A 13,262-nucleotide genomic window follows, 5' to 3' on the forward strand; every position below is an offset into this window, starting at 1 on the left:
CTTGCTGCCTCTCCCTCTTTGTCCCTCAGTTTACCCAGGATCCCTGTAAAAAGGGGACTGTAGCTTTAGTCTAAAGTTCACCAACAGGAAAACTTCCGTGAGCCTGATAAGGACCAGGTTTAATGAGCCATGAGGTCCCCACCTACCACCGCCCCTCCCCATCTGGCACCAACCAAAGCTTCGGACAAGCTAGGAACCCCCGCAACACACCCTGCCCCGAGCCCTTTGCCCTGGGTCCAGAGTCTGACTCCTACCTACTTATGGCAATGAAAACACCTAGAGGCCACATGCAAGAGACGTCCCTTGTTTTTCAGGTACTGAGAATCATAATCCCTAAGTCCTGGCAGTTCCTGGGATCACAAGGAGAGCAGAGTGGAGGCTTGGGGAGGGGCGCCCACACCAGATTCTGTGGCCTGCGTGCTGCCTAAGAGAAACAGGTAGGTAATTTGTCAGAGGCCAGAGACTGAAGCAACAGTTTTTGCTTTTAGCGTAGACAGTGCTGGGGATCCAGTGTCGGGAAGTCTTGGGAAGAGATTCCCCAGAAGAGAAAGAAGAGTGTCAAGTGTGGCCCCGAGCTGACCGTTTACTCCTTCCGCGTTCAGGAGACCATGACAGCTGCAGTAACACTTGAAACAATGGCCAGTGGAGAGGAATATGAGCCGAGGAACTGTGTGGTGTGTGGAGACCGAGCCACAGGCTATCATTTCCATGCCCTGACTTGTGAGGGCTGCAAAGGCTTCTTCAGGTGAAAACTTTCTCCCCCATGGAAATAACCCCCACAATCCTACCAGTCACCTTTAAACACTGGCACATCTCCAGGTTTACCAAGCTCTGATACTCTCGCAGCTAAGCTGGACTATCCTGTGTCTAGCACCCTCGAGCTCGCTGACCACAACACTCTATGAAACTGGTAACATAGTAACAAGCAGGCCAACCAGGTGTCCTGGAGACACAGCCTATCAGTCGAGAGCACTTGCTTAGCACATCCTGTCTGCAAAGTACCAAGTTGACACTACACAATGCGGGTTCCTGAGTGACTTTGTGTTCCCATGAAAATGCTCCAACTGCCTCTGAAGACCTCTGAGCCCAGCTCAGATTAGCCTGTGGCTAAATCAATTAGTCTCTTAGACCGTATCCTTTCAGCCTCGCCTTCTACCCACCTGCATGCTCACTGTCATCTCAAACCCTGCAGAGTCTGTCTCTCTCTCTCTTGCAGACGAACAGTCAGCAAAACCATTAGTCCCATGTGTCCATTTGCTGGAAGCTGTGAGGTCAGCAAGGCTCAGAGACGCCATTGTCCAGCCTGCCGGTTGCAGAAGTGTCTAAATGCTGGCATGAGGAAAGACAGTGAGTTGAGCCCCTTAGCACCCCAGGAATCCATTGACTGCGCCTCTCTGCTTTTTTGTATCCCTAATGTAGCTCATGGTCCACAGAGCAGGCAGATTAAGCTTTTTGAAACTAATCAGATTAGGCCTCTGTTTTCAAAGCTTCTAGTCTCTCTTTTTCAAAATGTTTCTTTTTAATGTGTGTAAGCGTTTGCCTGCATATACGTCTGTGCGCCATGTGCGCAACTGGTACCTACAGAGGCTACAAGAGGGTATTGGATCCCTTAGAACTGGCATTACAAATGGCTATGAGGTTGCCATGTGAGTACAGGGAGGATGTTTTTTGTTTTGTTTTGTTTTGTTTCTGTTGTCCTAGCTGTCCTGGACTCACTTTGTAGAACAGGCTGGCCTTCAACTCACAAAGATCCACCTGCTTCTGCCTCCTGAGTTCTGGGATTAAAGATGTGCCCCACTACGCCTGGCTCAAGGGTACAGGAAATTTAACCCAGGTCCTCTGCAAGATCAGCCAGTGCTTTTAACCCTGAGCCATGTCTCCAGCCTCTCCCCCACACCAATCTATTTTATTTATTTATTTTCGTGATAGGTTTTCTCTGTGTAGCCTTGCCTGCCCTGGACTCACTTTGTAGACCAGGCTGGCCTCGAACTCACAGTGATCCACTTGCCTCTGCTGGAATTAAAGGCATGTGCCACCACGCCGGGCTACCGATCTCTGTTAAGGTAGATGATTTTATTCATATCCCCCTTCCAACTCTCCCTCTTAACCCACTTTAACACATCCCGGCCACACTGACACAGTGCTATCCTTGAACAAATGAAGCACACTCCTTTCCTATTTGCCATTCCTACCACCTGGAACTTCCCTCCCTTAGATATTCACATGGCTTGCTTTCTCTTTTCTATGGCTTGAACACATAGTACCTGTCACCTTCTACGTACTTCTTGGTTAGCCACTGCTGCTGCTTCTGTGCCAGGTAACTGTGCTATGCTCCCAGCGGAAGCTGGTCTCTTACAACTTTAGTTGCCTGAGTCAGTCAGCTAAAAAGTAGTCACAGTTCAGAATCAAGCCTGTGTGCCTCTCTCTTGCTTTTCCGTATCACACTCCTTTCCGACCTAGAGCAGTGGAAAGGACACGATAGCAGCCAAATGACCTTGACCAACCTGTATCACTTAGTTTATGACTGTGGAAGTCCTACTGGTGTCTGTGCTCCTGAAAACTGTGAACTCTGCCCTGCGTGAGTTAGAATTGCTATATCCAGTGACACATAGCCTCAGAACCTTTGCGATGACGATGCTATGCAAATACAAAGTGATGTTTTCAATATCAAGACCCTTCTTCAATGTTCCCAAGGAGCCAAACATCTTACACGCTCCCCACTCCCTTCTTTACCCTTCTCTTCTTTCCCATGGTGCACTGTGTGGTACTGCAGTGTATCACAGACAAATGTGAGGTTGGTGGAAGTGTGCAAGGAGGCACTCCCCTGCCGCCTGGACACAATAGTTCAGTGAAGTCCAAGGAAGCCTCAGAAACCCTTTCTTCCTTGGTCCTTTCTTGTATGGGGAGACTGAACAGGCCCAGCTCAAGGACTGGCAGAAAGCTGCTCTCTGCTGCTCTCAACAGCTCTGACACCTTTCTTGCCTGGCAGTGATCCTGTCAGCGGAAGCGCTGGCACTGCGGCGAGCCAGGCAGGCACGGCGGAGGGCACAGAAAGCATCCCTGCAACTGAGTCAGGAGCAGAAGGAGCTGGTCCAGACCCTCCTGGGGGCCCACACTCGCCATATGGGTTCCATATTTGACCAGTTTGTGAAGTTCAAGGTGAGAACTTACAGGATTCGGCCTGGGTGCCCAAGGAGGTGGCCTGAGGGAGGGGCTAATGGGCCCAGAGAACAGATCTCCAGAACCCTAGGGTGGGCAGGTGCCTTGGGAAGGGGAAAAAACAAAACAAAACACATCTCAAATGATTCTGGTGAAGCCTCGAGGACAGCCAAGGCTGAGGCCTCTCTCACTCATGCTCTGACCTCTACAGCCTCCAGCTTTCCTGTTCCTCCATCACCGGCCCTTCCTGCCTCTGGTCCCCGTGTTGGCTCTGCTCACACACTTCGCAGATGTCAGTACTTTCATGGTGCAGCAGATTATCAAGTTCACCAAGGATCTGCCCCTCTTCCGGTGAGTAGCGCATCGCCTTTTGGGAAGGAAGTGCTTCGTAAATCACACCAGGATCTGAGTAGAGTCGCTTATCCCTTAGCCTTGCTAAGCGCTCGGTCTTACATTTTCAGCTTTATTTGCATCAGTCAGGCCTTTTGGATGTACAGACTTAAGTCTAAAGTACCCTTGTTTTCTGCCCCTCACAGGTCCCTATCCATGGAGGACCAGATCTCCCTTCTCAAGGGAGCGGCTGTGGAAATATTACACATCTCACTGAACACCGCTTTCTGTCTTCAAACACAGAATTTCCTCTGTGGACCTCTTTGCTACAAAATGGAAGACGCAGTTCATGGTGAGATGGAAGAGCAGTACAGGGGATGGATCCTTAGGGCGTGAGGTAAAGAGCAATGCCCCGGAGGAGGCTCCTAAGCCTACCACCTCTCACAGCAGGGTTCCAGTACGACTTTATGAAGGTGATTCTTCGCTTCCATATAACACTGAAACGACTACGGCTCCAGGAGCCTGAGTATGTGCTCATGGCTGCCCTGGCCCTCTTCTCTCCTGGTGAGAATCATCCAAAAGCCGAGAAACTCTCAGCCCCTTTAATCGAGCTCTGACCACCCAGCTTTCAACGTATAGAGTGGGTCTACACTACCCTCAGCCCCTGTTCAGTACGAGGCTCCCCACCCATGTCCTTCCCGGTCTCCTATCTCAGACAGGCCTGGAGTTACCCAGAGGGAAGAGATCAATCGGCTACAAGAGGAGATGGCACTGATTTTGTACAACCACATTATGGAACAACAGTCAAGGCTCCAAAGTCGGTAGGTAGGAGGCTGGGGACTTAGGGTCTGCACTGTGGGAAGGCAGGGATCTGAGAAACACTGAGCTTGGGATGAATGAATTTTACTATTGCTTCCTTCGGGAAACCAGGTACTTAAGAATCTAGACCTTCCCTTCGGCCATCCCATCATGCATAGTTCCAGGATCCAAATTGCAGGGACTGCTGTTTCATCTCACTTTTCCAAGATTTTTTTTTATTATTATTATTTAGTAGAGATGCAAAGTAGGAGCTCATAGCCTGTGTGTAATAGCATTCCTGAGATTGGTAACATCTATCACCTCACCTCTCCAACTTTTCCAAACTAAAACAAAAATGTCAAAGTCTTGCCCATTCTTTCTCTTCATTGTATCAGTTCCTTGAAGTTTTCGGTCCCATTGACGTTATGTTCTCATTCACAGTTTCATGAACAGAGCCTCTAGGTAGTTCGAAGTCCAGGCTAGGAAGTTTATACTGCTTTCGTTCTGCTCACTCCTTGATCAATCAATTTGCTAAGAGGGAGAAGCTTTATCCCACAGAACAACACACCCGCCTTCTAGAACTCAATCTAGGAGGCTCCTTGTTCAGATTCTACACAGCTGACATTTTAGCCAAGTCTAGTACTCTCTTTGCACTTGACCTCAAAGCCCTGGGTTCAGGAAAAACTAGGCACAAAAAAGGAAGACGGTATTAATCTCCCTTCTTGGAGATTTCTGAAAATATAGTATGTGCCATCCAGAGCATGATTTTCTAATGTATAAACTTAGCCTCTCTGAGGGGCGGTTCAGGGGATGAGGCTCTCAAGACAAGACGCCCAGCTGCCTTATCTCCCTGCTACTTTCTCCAAAGGTTTCTGTACGCGAAGCTGATGGGCCTGTTGGCTGAGCTCCGGAGTATAAACAATACATACTCATACGAAATACATCGCATCCAAGGACTGTCTGCTATGATGCCGCTGCTTGGGGAAATCTACAGCTGAGGCCCTGGCTCAAATTCTTCCACAGACCCCCTCGGATACGGATACACTGGGCTGGAACAGGGAAATTGCTGGTACCCAAGATGGGAACCAGCAGAAAGGGCTCAGTGGTGGCAATGAAACGCTGAACAGCAACTGTCTCTTTGTGTGGTCATCCATCGGTGGGTTATGGAGGGGGTGGAGGGCAGAGGGTGGGGGGTTGGGGTGACCATTGGGCCAAAGTTGTTCTCCGGAAACACGGAAGATGGGAAAGAAGGAAGGGTCAGGACTAGGTCGTAAAGTTCCTTCTGGGGATGGGTGGGCCCCTTCTTTGGTCTTTGCCTGACCAAAGATTTAGCTCTTTAACCCTACTTTCCCAACCCGGGGAGGCTGAGGAATGGAAAAACGGGAAACATGGGATAGGAAACTTTTTTTTCTTCTCCCTATTTTCATGCAGATTTTTCTGCTCTGAAGAACGAGCTGATATCTTAGTCAAACAAAAATAATGAAGAAAGTAGGGTGAGGGGAGCCAGACATATCCCTTAATCCTTCTTTAGTTCAGAGTCATATAGCTTGTGGAAAATTGTATTGGGGCTGATGGCAGAATTGGGAACCTCAAACCATGGCCTACTTGGAAAATGACTGTGAGGCAGTTCCAGTTCTGAAGAGGACATCGTCCTGTCCCCCACTCTGCCCATGGGATCTAGAAGTCATCCAGCAAGGTAGGCCTGGGAGGGACCTAGCTAGGCCCCGGCCCTCGCTCGTGCATCTGACTCAAAGGTTCCAGCTGCTGTGGAGGTCGCCTCCAGGACAACCTCAGCCCACAGTGATGCTGAAGCCACAATGGAATCTGTTGCGCCAGTGATTGAGGAAGGCTCCGAGGGCTAGGGTGACAGGAAGGGGACGCATCTTCTTCTCCAGCACAGCACCAACACACCAGTTACTATCCACCAAGCCTGCCAGGGGAAAGATTGTTGACCTGGCTGTTTAGCAGGACTCAGAGTAAGGAGTCAAGGAAAGTAAAGTAGAGCCTGCCCCCCACCCCCCTCCACAGCCCCATACCCCTCACCAACTCTAAATGTTACAACAACCCTCACCTCTGAACACCATATCGGCCTGGGGCAGAGTCAGGTGGTAACCAAAGGAGAAGGTTGTATCTTGTAGCCTTGTATTTGCCTCAAACTCCACTCCAACCTGAACCTGAGAAGCAAGGACAGAAAAACGAGAGGACCATCAGTCACCATGACTACCAGAGGAGTTCTGACAGGGCATCAGCAAGCTAGAACATTCACATGTGTGAAAAGGTCTACTAAGCGAGGGTAGGAAGACCAATAGACCAGGAGCCTGGGGAGATTGGAGGAGCGGGAGATCCGGACTGGTTTACTGGGTTAGCGAATGAGCTCAGCCATCTCACCTGTTCATTTGCCTTGTGGTAATAACTCGCGTGGGCCCCACCTGACCCAACATTCAGTGTGGCTACCCAGTGTACAGCTGGGGGAGTGGGGGGAAGGAAGTACAGAGGGAGAAGATGGTTACTACGGTAAATACAGGCAAGGAACCCCCCCCAAAAAGCCCCGAGTCGTGCCTCCTCACCACCATTTTGCTTGTTCCTGTATGTACCTGAGTACTTCCCAGCCAGAGTCAAGATGGTGCCCTCTTCACCTGGTCGCCGGTGATAAACTAGTTCTCCTCCTAGCACCAACCGATGAGTGATGCTCTGCAGGAAGTGAGCAACCATGATCACTGTGGGAGAGCGAGGAGACAAGAGTCAGGTTTACTCTCTTACTGTCCAGTCATCCCTACCCAAGCTTGTCCAGAAAGTACCGTTTATAATCCCCAAACTGCGCTGAAGATAAAATAGCACGATTGACTTTTTGTTGTTGTTGTGTTTTCCTAATGGACAGGCAAGAACTCTGTCCCAGTTCCCCACCTGATTCCCCAATCAGGTCTGGATTTCCCAGGGTCAGAGTGGCTGTGTAGTCATCTCCCCGATACTCGCCATCAAACTGCCACGTCAGGAACTTGGCCTGCTGTGTCTGGGTGGGGACAGTAAGAAATTAAATACCCTTCCCTCTTCTAACTTCCGACATTGCCTCTGCTCCTCCCCCTGTGTCCCCCAAGGCAGGATACCCATGGAGGAGAGAGAGAAGTGCCTCGGTGGATGGAGGCGGGAACTGTGGGTCACCTGGAAGACAGCCTTAGCTCGCAGCCGCTCTGCCAACAGAAGCAAGACCTGGGCGTTGAGACTGCCGCTGCTGTCCATATCCCCCACCACAGTGGGGAACACCTGTGAAGGGGTGTAGACAGTAAAGCTGAGATGAGTAGGTGGCTTTATTCACGGAAACATGGACACAAGAGAGTTCAGTAACGTCACACAGTGCCCCCTAGTGGACGCGCCAAAGACAAACTCCAGCATCCCTGCACGGGGAATAGTTAACTTCTCTATCCTCTCCCATTCAGAAGAGGCACATTTCCTCCTCCTCAAGACCTCCGTGCGGATCCCTCACCTCTGTGGGGCTAAGCTGCCAGTCCCCTGCATAGGCGGCATGGAGGTGATAGCCTGGCAAGCCCAGTGCACTCATGTGCACGGTATGAGACACCTGAGGGGGAAAGAGACAACGGAGAACATAGCATTCTACTTCACTTCAGTTCCGTATCCCGCCCTTCATCTTTTTCCCATCCAGAGAGCCTTTTAAAAACCTCAAGCTAAGCCGCGAGGTGGTGGCGTACGCCTTTGATTCCAGCCCTCTGAGGCAGAGGCAGGCCTATCTTTGTGAGTTTTAGGCCAGCCTGGTCTACGGCATAAGTTTCAGGACAGCCAAGGCTACACAGAGAACTGTCTCACAAAACAAAACAAAACACACTTCAACTCTTTAGAGGGTCACTGGAATTTTAAGCAACAAGTCCCCCAGGCAAAGGAGGTAAAAGGGAGCCCACATCTTCCCTCATTTGTCCCACATAGCCTGGCTAAGACTGGAGTGAAAGGTGTGAAGAACAGGATCCAGGGACAAGCAGGGAGGAGCAGTAGGAAGGGGCCAGAGAGTGGGAGCACCTGGAAATGGCTGCTCAGAACCTTGTTGACAACCAGCTTCACGCCCTCCATCTGTGCTGGGAATACATCTGGAGGGAGTGAGGAGAAGGGAAGGAACAGCAGAAATAAGGACCCCTAACCAAGGAGATAGGTTCCCCTTTCAGTCCCATATGAAGCCCTGGAGGAATTGACCTCCTTTCAAATCCTGCAACAAAATGCTCCACTCTGAACATCTGATCCTTCCTGAGTGCTGGATGCTCCAGCCGTGATCTCCCCTTTCTGTTTACATCACTGGACATCAGCATTCAAGGTCCTCCCCTCCTCTGCCCCTCCAACCTGAGACACCCAAAGGCTCAGTGAGGTCTCACCTTTGCACAACCTGTGCAGCTCATCGAAGCTCCCGGGGCTTGGCAGCGGTTCCTCTCGACGGGGGCCCCGGCGGGGTAAGGTCCCCATCGGTGCCAGGCCCAGGGTGTTCCCCATTTTAGTCCAGAGGACAGGGAGGGGTCTGGGTTAGGTTGGGAAAACAATCTATTGCCCCCTCTATCCCCCACGGGCTCCACCCCCCATCATCAGGCTCCCCGGTTTCAGAAACTTCCATACAGTTCGATGCTAGACCTGCAAAAGGAACAGTAGGGGGACAGCGCATCTATGGGAAAATTGAATCCCAGGCACATTCCCGCCCCATCGTTGATCCCTCACCCCCACCTGTCACCCATGTCCGCTCCCCCAGTATCTAGTCTTACCCACGACCACAGGCTTCAGCTAACGTCCTAGTTTCTCTCTTCCTCATCCCACGTCCCAAGGTTCTGCTCGCAATGGAAAATGAGCCCTTACCATCTCAGACCATCCTGCTGCCCCTTTCCCCTAGGCACACCCCGGTCATCTTGATGGGGCAGCCATCTTGCGTAATGGCAGAACTACAGCTTCAGCCTGTATTCCCAGCATAGTCGCAGGCGCCATCTTGGAACTGGGCAAAGGAAGCGCTCAAAGACCCAGCCCACCCAATGATGAAAAAAGGTGCCTCAATTTCCCAATGACCAATGGGAGAGTAGGAAACAGAAGAGTGGCAGGCCTGACGGCCCCAGAGCTTCAGTCCGGTGCTGCAGTGGCGAGTGGGAGTTTGTGGGTGGCCCTTTAGACTTGGGTCGAAGGCCGCCTCACTAAGATCGCCCAGCCTCTTCAAGGTCGAAATAAACTTGTGAGCATTCAAGACACTAGAGGGAGCATTTTGTCGCTTGGACCCCTGGAGCGCCTTAAACCGGAAAAATGAAACTAGAGTTTGAGTTTGGAGACGTATTTTATGAAGGATTGCTAAAGACTGAGACGACGTAGTTCACAGTACCCTCCACCTTCCTGAAAGCCGCCAGGGAATCCCCACCGCCTTCCACACACTCCGAGGGCTGCTACTCACAAACACAGCTCTCTCCTAGACAACAGAACCCTACCACCACTCCCTCCTCCCTCCGGAGTTCACATGATGGCTGTGAGAGTGGGCAGAGGAGCGGGTCGTGGGCAGAACCAGTTCCTCAAGCAGCTGCCCTCACTAGTTGGTACTGCTTTGCAGAAAAGAAAAAGGAAATCTAGGAATACGACTACAGCCTGAAGTTACACTCTGTCCCCAGGGCCAGGGGCGAGCAGTCGTGTGGCGCTAGAGCTCCCCCACAAGACAGCTGGAAAGGGGCAAGATTTCATGGTTCTTGACTGGTTTCCACACTTCCTCCCCTGTACCTCTGGGTAATGTTACAGTGTACACAGGGTAAGCTTTAGGGACACACCGGTGAAAGATGGGAATGTTTTCAGTATCCCCTTAGCTGATTCCACTGGAGAGCTCTGAGCCTAGGGAATGTACCTCTGTCCTCCCACACAATTAGAGCTGGGACAGGGGCCAAGGCCTAACTGATAAGGTGATCAAATGACCGAACACCTTTGACCTTTATTTGGACAGAGCCTTGTAACTGCTGAGGTTGGGAGCAGGAGGGCAGAGACTTTTTCTGAATCTGTTTTGGGGGGATACTCATTAATTGATGAGAACCCATAAATGCAACATCAATGCTTTGGACTTTTATTTCATGATTATTTTAAAAGAACTCCATTGATGAAACCTTTCAAATGCAATAGTTCCAGTGCATTTTCTCTGTGTATCTTTGTATGTGAGGGGTGTGTATTGTGTGCTCTCATGCCCCCTTCCTATCTCATTGCACATTAACTCAGTCAGTTGTACCTGTTCTGACTTGTATTCCTGTAACCCCCATTCCCTACTACCTATTTCAACTCCTTTTCCATTTTTTTCTTTCTTTTCTCATCTTCCTTCCTTCCTTCCTCTCTCTCTCTCTCTCTCTCTCTCTCTCTCTTTCTTTCTTTCTTTCTTTCTTGGCAGGGTCTCACTATGCAGCCCTGGAACTCACTAGATCTCGCTGGCCTCACAGAAATCAGTCTGCCTCTGCCTCCCCAGTGCTGCCATGAAGGGACTGTGCCACCATGCCCAGATCCTTTTTCCATTCTTTTGTTCCCAAATACCTCTCTGCCAAATTTCTCTGAAGGGGTGTAGGGTTGGAGAGATGAAATCTATCCATAGTGAGCTAAAGATGACAAGGGCTAAGGGCTTCGTGTCAGAGCTTCCCAGAGAAATAACGTAGAACCCCGATTGCCTGCTATGCATAAACCCATCAACCCCAGGCCACGATCCCAAAAGAATAAATCATAAGCAGATCTTGGCCTACACTAGAGTTTATACCCTGCCTCTCTCTCATGTTAACACCAAAAGTGCTTCTTGCTTGTCCTTTTGCCCATCTCTCCAAATTGTTTACTCCAGCCTGATCTCTGCCCCTCTGGACCTGCCGTTCTCTGTATCACCTGACAGGGGTGGGGAGGCAGAAGCGTATATAACCCCTACCTCCAGTCAGGTCAGGAGCCAAGGACACGACACTGACCAGGTATGCTGAGGGAGCGAGAGATGTGGGGAGCATGCAAAGAGGATAGGGTTTGAGCTGTGGGAAGGGAAGGAAACAGGTTAGAATGAACGTCCAGGTGGGGGGATTCCCAGAGGGGAGCTAAAGCCCATTTGACTCCAGTGTCCGTTCCCACCAGCAGCGCTGTTCCTAGGCCGTGCTCCCACTGTTGCCATCATGAAAGTGCTTGCAATGTGTGTACTGCTTGCCACCATCTGTAGCCTTGAAGGTGAGTTTGTGATGTGGAGAAGCGAAACCGAAGGAAAGAAGGTGCTGGGTTCTTGGCTACGCAACTCTCCTGCGCTTCTATAACCAAGTGTGTGAACCAGAGGACTCGAGAGGAAAGCCAGTCTCTTTCTAAAGTCTAAAAATCAAAACAAAACAAAAAACTAGCGGGTCACCAATTTGGGAAGGGGATGAAAAGTGGGGTGGGTCCTGTGGGATGTGAGACTGGGATTCCTTGCTGGGAATCCAGATGAAAATATTGTGATATGTGTTTGTGTAGGGGCTTTGGTTCGGAGACAGGCAGAAGAGACGAGTCTGCAGAGCATGTTCAATCAATATTTTCAGACCATGGCTGACTATGGCATGGATCTGATGGAGAAGGCCAAGGGCTCCGAGATTCATACCCAAGCCAAGTAAGTCTCTGGGAGAGGGCCCAGGGGGCCACAGGACTGCTGAGAGGATAAAGATAGGAGTTCATGTGACTCTTAACTCAAGGGTTAGGGTTCATTAGGAAAGATTAGGTTTAAACTAGGGAGAAAAGTTTCTTCCTAACTCCCATAGAGCCAATGTATTCTTCAGATAGATGGGGGCAGCAGGGAGTGGACTTTGGACTCCAAGAGTCTGATCCTCTGCTGCATGGAAGGCCTAGCTGCCTCTCCTCTTCAGGCTTTGATATACCCGGGTACACCAGGGAATATCACTTGGGAACCTGGGTCAGCCTGCTTTTGACCTTCCCCACCAACAAAGACCCTGTCAGTGACCGGGGCCTTCCCACCAACCTCTGCTCTTTCCCATCCCCAGGGCTTACTTTGAGAAAACACATGAACAGCTCACACCCATGGTCAAGCAAGCTGGAACTCATCTGATGAACTTCTTAAGCAGTTTAATGAACCCTGAGAAACCAGATCCTGCTGCTAAGTGAGGTGTCGGGACCAGTCTTCCTACCCTAGCTGCCCACTGGCCAGCCCTAGAGCCCCTCTCCCTACCTTCTGCCTGCTTTCTCCAATAAATGCGGAAGGAGTCAAACTGTGCGCCTCATATCTTTGGGTGATTGGGCAAAGTAGCAGTGGGGGAGGAGTAGGAGGAAGGAAAAGGATAAATCTGTTTCTAAAAGGAGAAGGGGACAAGTTTTGGTGTTCCGTGTTAAGAAAGGACTGAAGAAACAAGTGCTGGGCATAGGCTTTGATAGCATAGATGTCTGTGATTTGTCTCCAAACCCAAAGAATGTCCCACATGAATGGCTCTGTAGCATTACTGAAGGACGTGGACATAAAGGAATGAAGGACTCTCAGACAACACCCCTTGACTTCGGGTCATAGGAAACAAGGGTGACCCTCAGAATTTCTTCTTAACCTTTCTTTGGAAAGATTGTGGGATTTTCTTGTTGTTTTTTTGTTTGTTTGTTTGTTTGTTTTTTAAAAAGCTCAGCAGTTGACTCAAGACACTATCTTTCCTTTTGGTTCTTGGGGTCACTGTTTCCTCTATCCCACAATAAAAAGAGTTAGTCTATCCCTCTTCTTCCAAAGTGCTCTAGTTTCTTCATCTAATACCTCTAATTTAGCTTCATGTGGTGATGCGTGCCTTTAATCCCAGCACTCAGGAACAGAAGTAGGTGGACCTTTGTGAGCTGAAGGCCAACCTGGTCTACAGAGTGAGTTCCAGAATAGCCAGGGCTGTTACACAGAGAAACATTGTCTCAAGGAAAGAAGGAAGAAGAAGGAAGAAGGAAGAAGGAAGAAGGAAGAAGGAAGAAGAAGAAGAAGAAGAAGAAGAAGAAGAAGAAGAAGAAGAAGA

At 50.0% G+C, this 13,262-nt stretch overlaps 3 protein-coding genes and 1 long non-coding RNA gene across 7 annotated transcripts; 3 read left to right on the top strand and 1 right to left on the bottom strand.

Annotated features, from left to right (window-relative positions):
• The first annotated feature begins 226 nt into the window (after positions 1-226).
• Nr1i3 (nuclear receptor subfamily 1 group I member 3) lies at positions 227-5,417 on the top strand. Of its 3 annotated transcripts, none has more exons than XM_055613249.1 (9): positions 227-314; positions 603-745; positions 1,217-1,347; positions 2,990-3,159; positions 3,371-3,510; positions 3,696-3,841; positions 3,937-4,053; positions 4,205-4,310; positions 5,156-5,417. In XM_055613249.1, the coding sequence occupies exons 1-9, from the start codon at positions 261-263 to the stop codon at positions 5,283-5,285; spliced, it is 1,137 nt and encodes a 378-aa protein (XP_055469224.1). In that variant the 5' UTR covers positions 227-260; the 3' UTR covers positions 5,286-5,417. The 3 variants fall into 3 exon arrangements, with proteins under 3 accessions (XP_055469224.1, XP_055469225.1, XP_055469226.1); XM_055613250.1 differs by having other exon boundaries at positions 3,940-4,053; XM_055613251.1 differs by having other exon boundaries at positions 248-437.
• Positions 4,501-8,775, bottom strand: Tomm40l (translocase of outer mitochondrial membrane 40 like). 2 transcript variants are annotated; one of them, XM_055613253.1, is made up of 9 exons: positions 8,661-8,775; positions 8,314-8,381; positions 7,769-7,861; positions 7,447-7,548; positions 7,192-7,297; positions 6,882-7,004; positions 6,676-6,752; positions 6,359-6,461; positions 4,501-6,217 (listed from the first exon to the last, which is right to left on the bottom strand). In XM_055613253.1, the coding sequence occupies exons 1-9, from the start codon at positions 8,773-8,775 to the stop codon at positions 6,078-6,080; spliced, it is 927 nt and encodes a 308-aa protein (XP_055469228.1). In that variant the 3' UTR covers positions 4,501-6,077. The 2 variants fall into 2 exon arrangements, with proteins under 2 accessions (XP_055469228.1, XP_055469227.1); XM_055613252.1 differs by having other exon boundaries at positions 5,750-6,217; positions 6,676-7,004.
• Positions 6,851-10,410, top strand: LOC129681347 (uncharacterized). Its single transcript, XR_008720837.1, has 2 exons — positions 6,851-7,033; positions 7,383-10,410. It is a non-coding gene; the product is annotated as an uncharacterized LOC129681347 (long non-coding RNA).
• Positions 10,411-11,153: 743 nt separating this feature from the next.
• Apoa2 (apolipoprotein A2) lies at positions 11,154-12,494 on the top strand. Its single transcript, XM_055613254.1, has 4 exons — positions 11,154-11,228; positions 11,386-11,472; positions 11,749-11,881; positions 12,270-12,494. Exons 2-4 carry the CDS (start codon positions 11,421-11,423, stop codon positions 12,388-12,390), a joined length of 306 nt encoding a protein of 101 aa, XP_055469229.1. The 5' UTR covers positions 11,154-11,228; positions 11,386-11,420; the 3' UTR covers positions 12,391-12,494.
• Positions 12,495-13,262: the final 768 nt, after the last annotated feature.

The sequence above is a fragment of the Psammomys obesus genome, unplaced genomic scaffold (genome assembly GCF_907164565.1).
Source record: "Psammomys obesus unplaced genomic scaffold, mPsaObe1.curated_primary_1811, whole genome shotgun sequence".
Taxonomy (NCBI): Eukaryota; Metazoa; Chordata; class Mammalia; order Rodentia; family Muridae; genus Psammomys; species Psammomys obesus.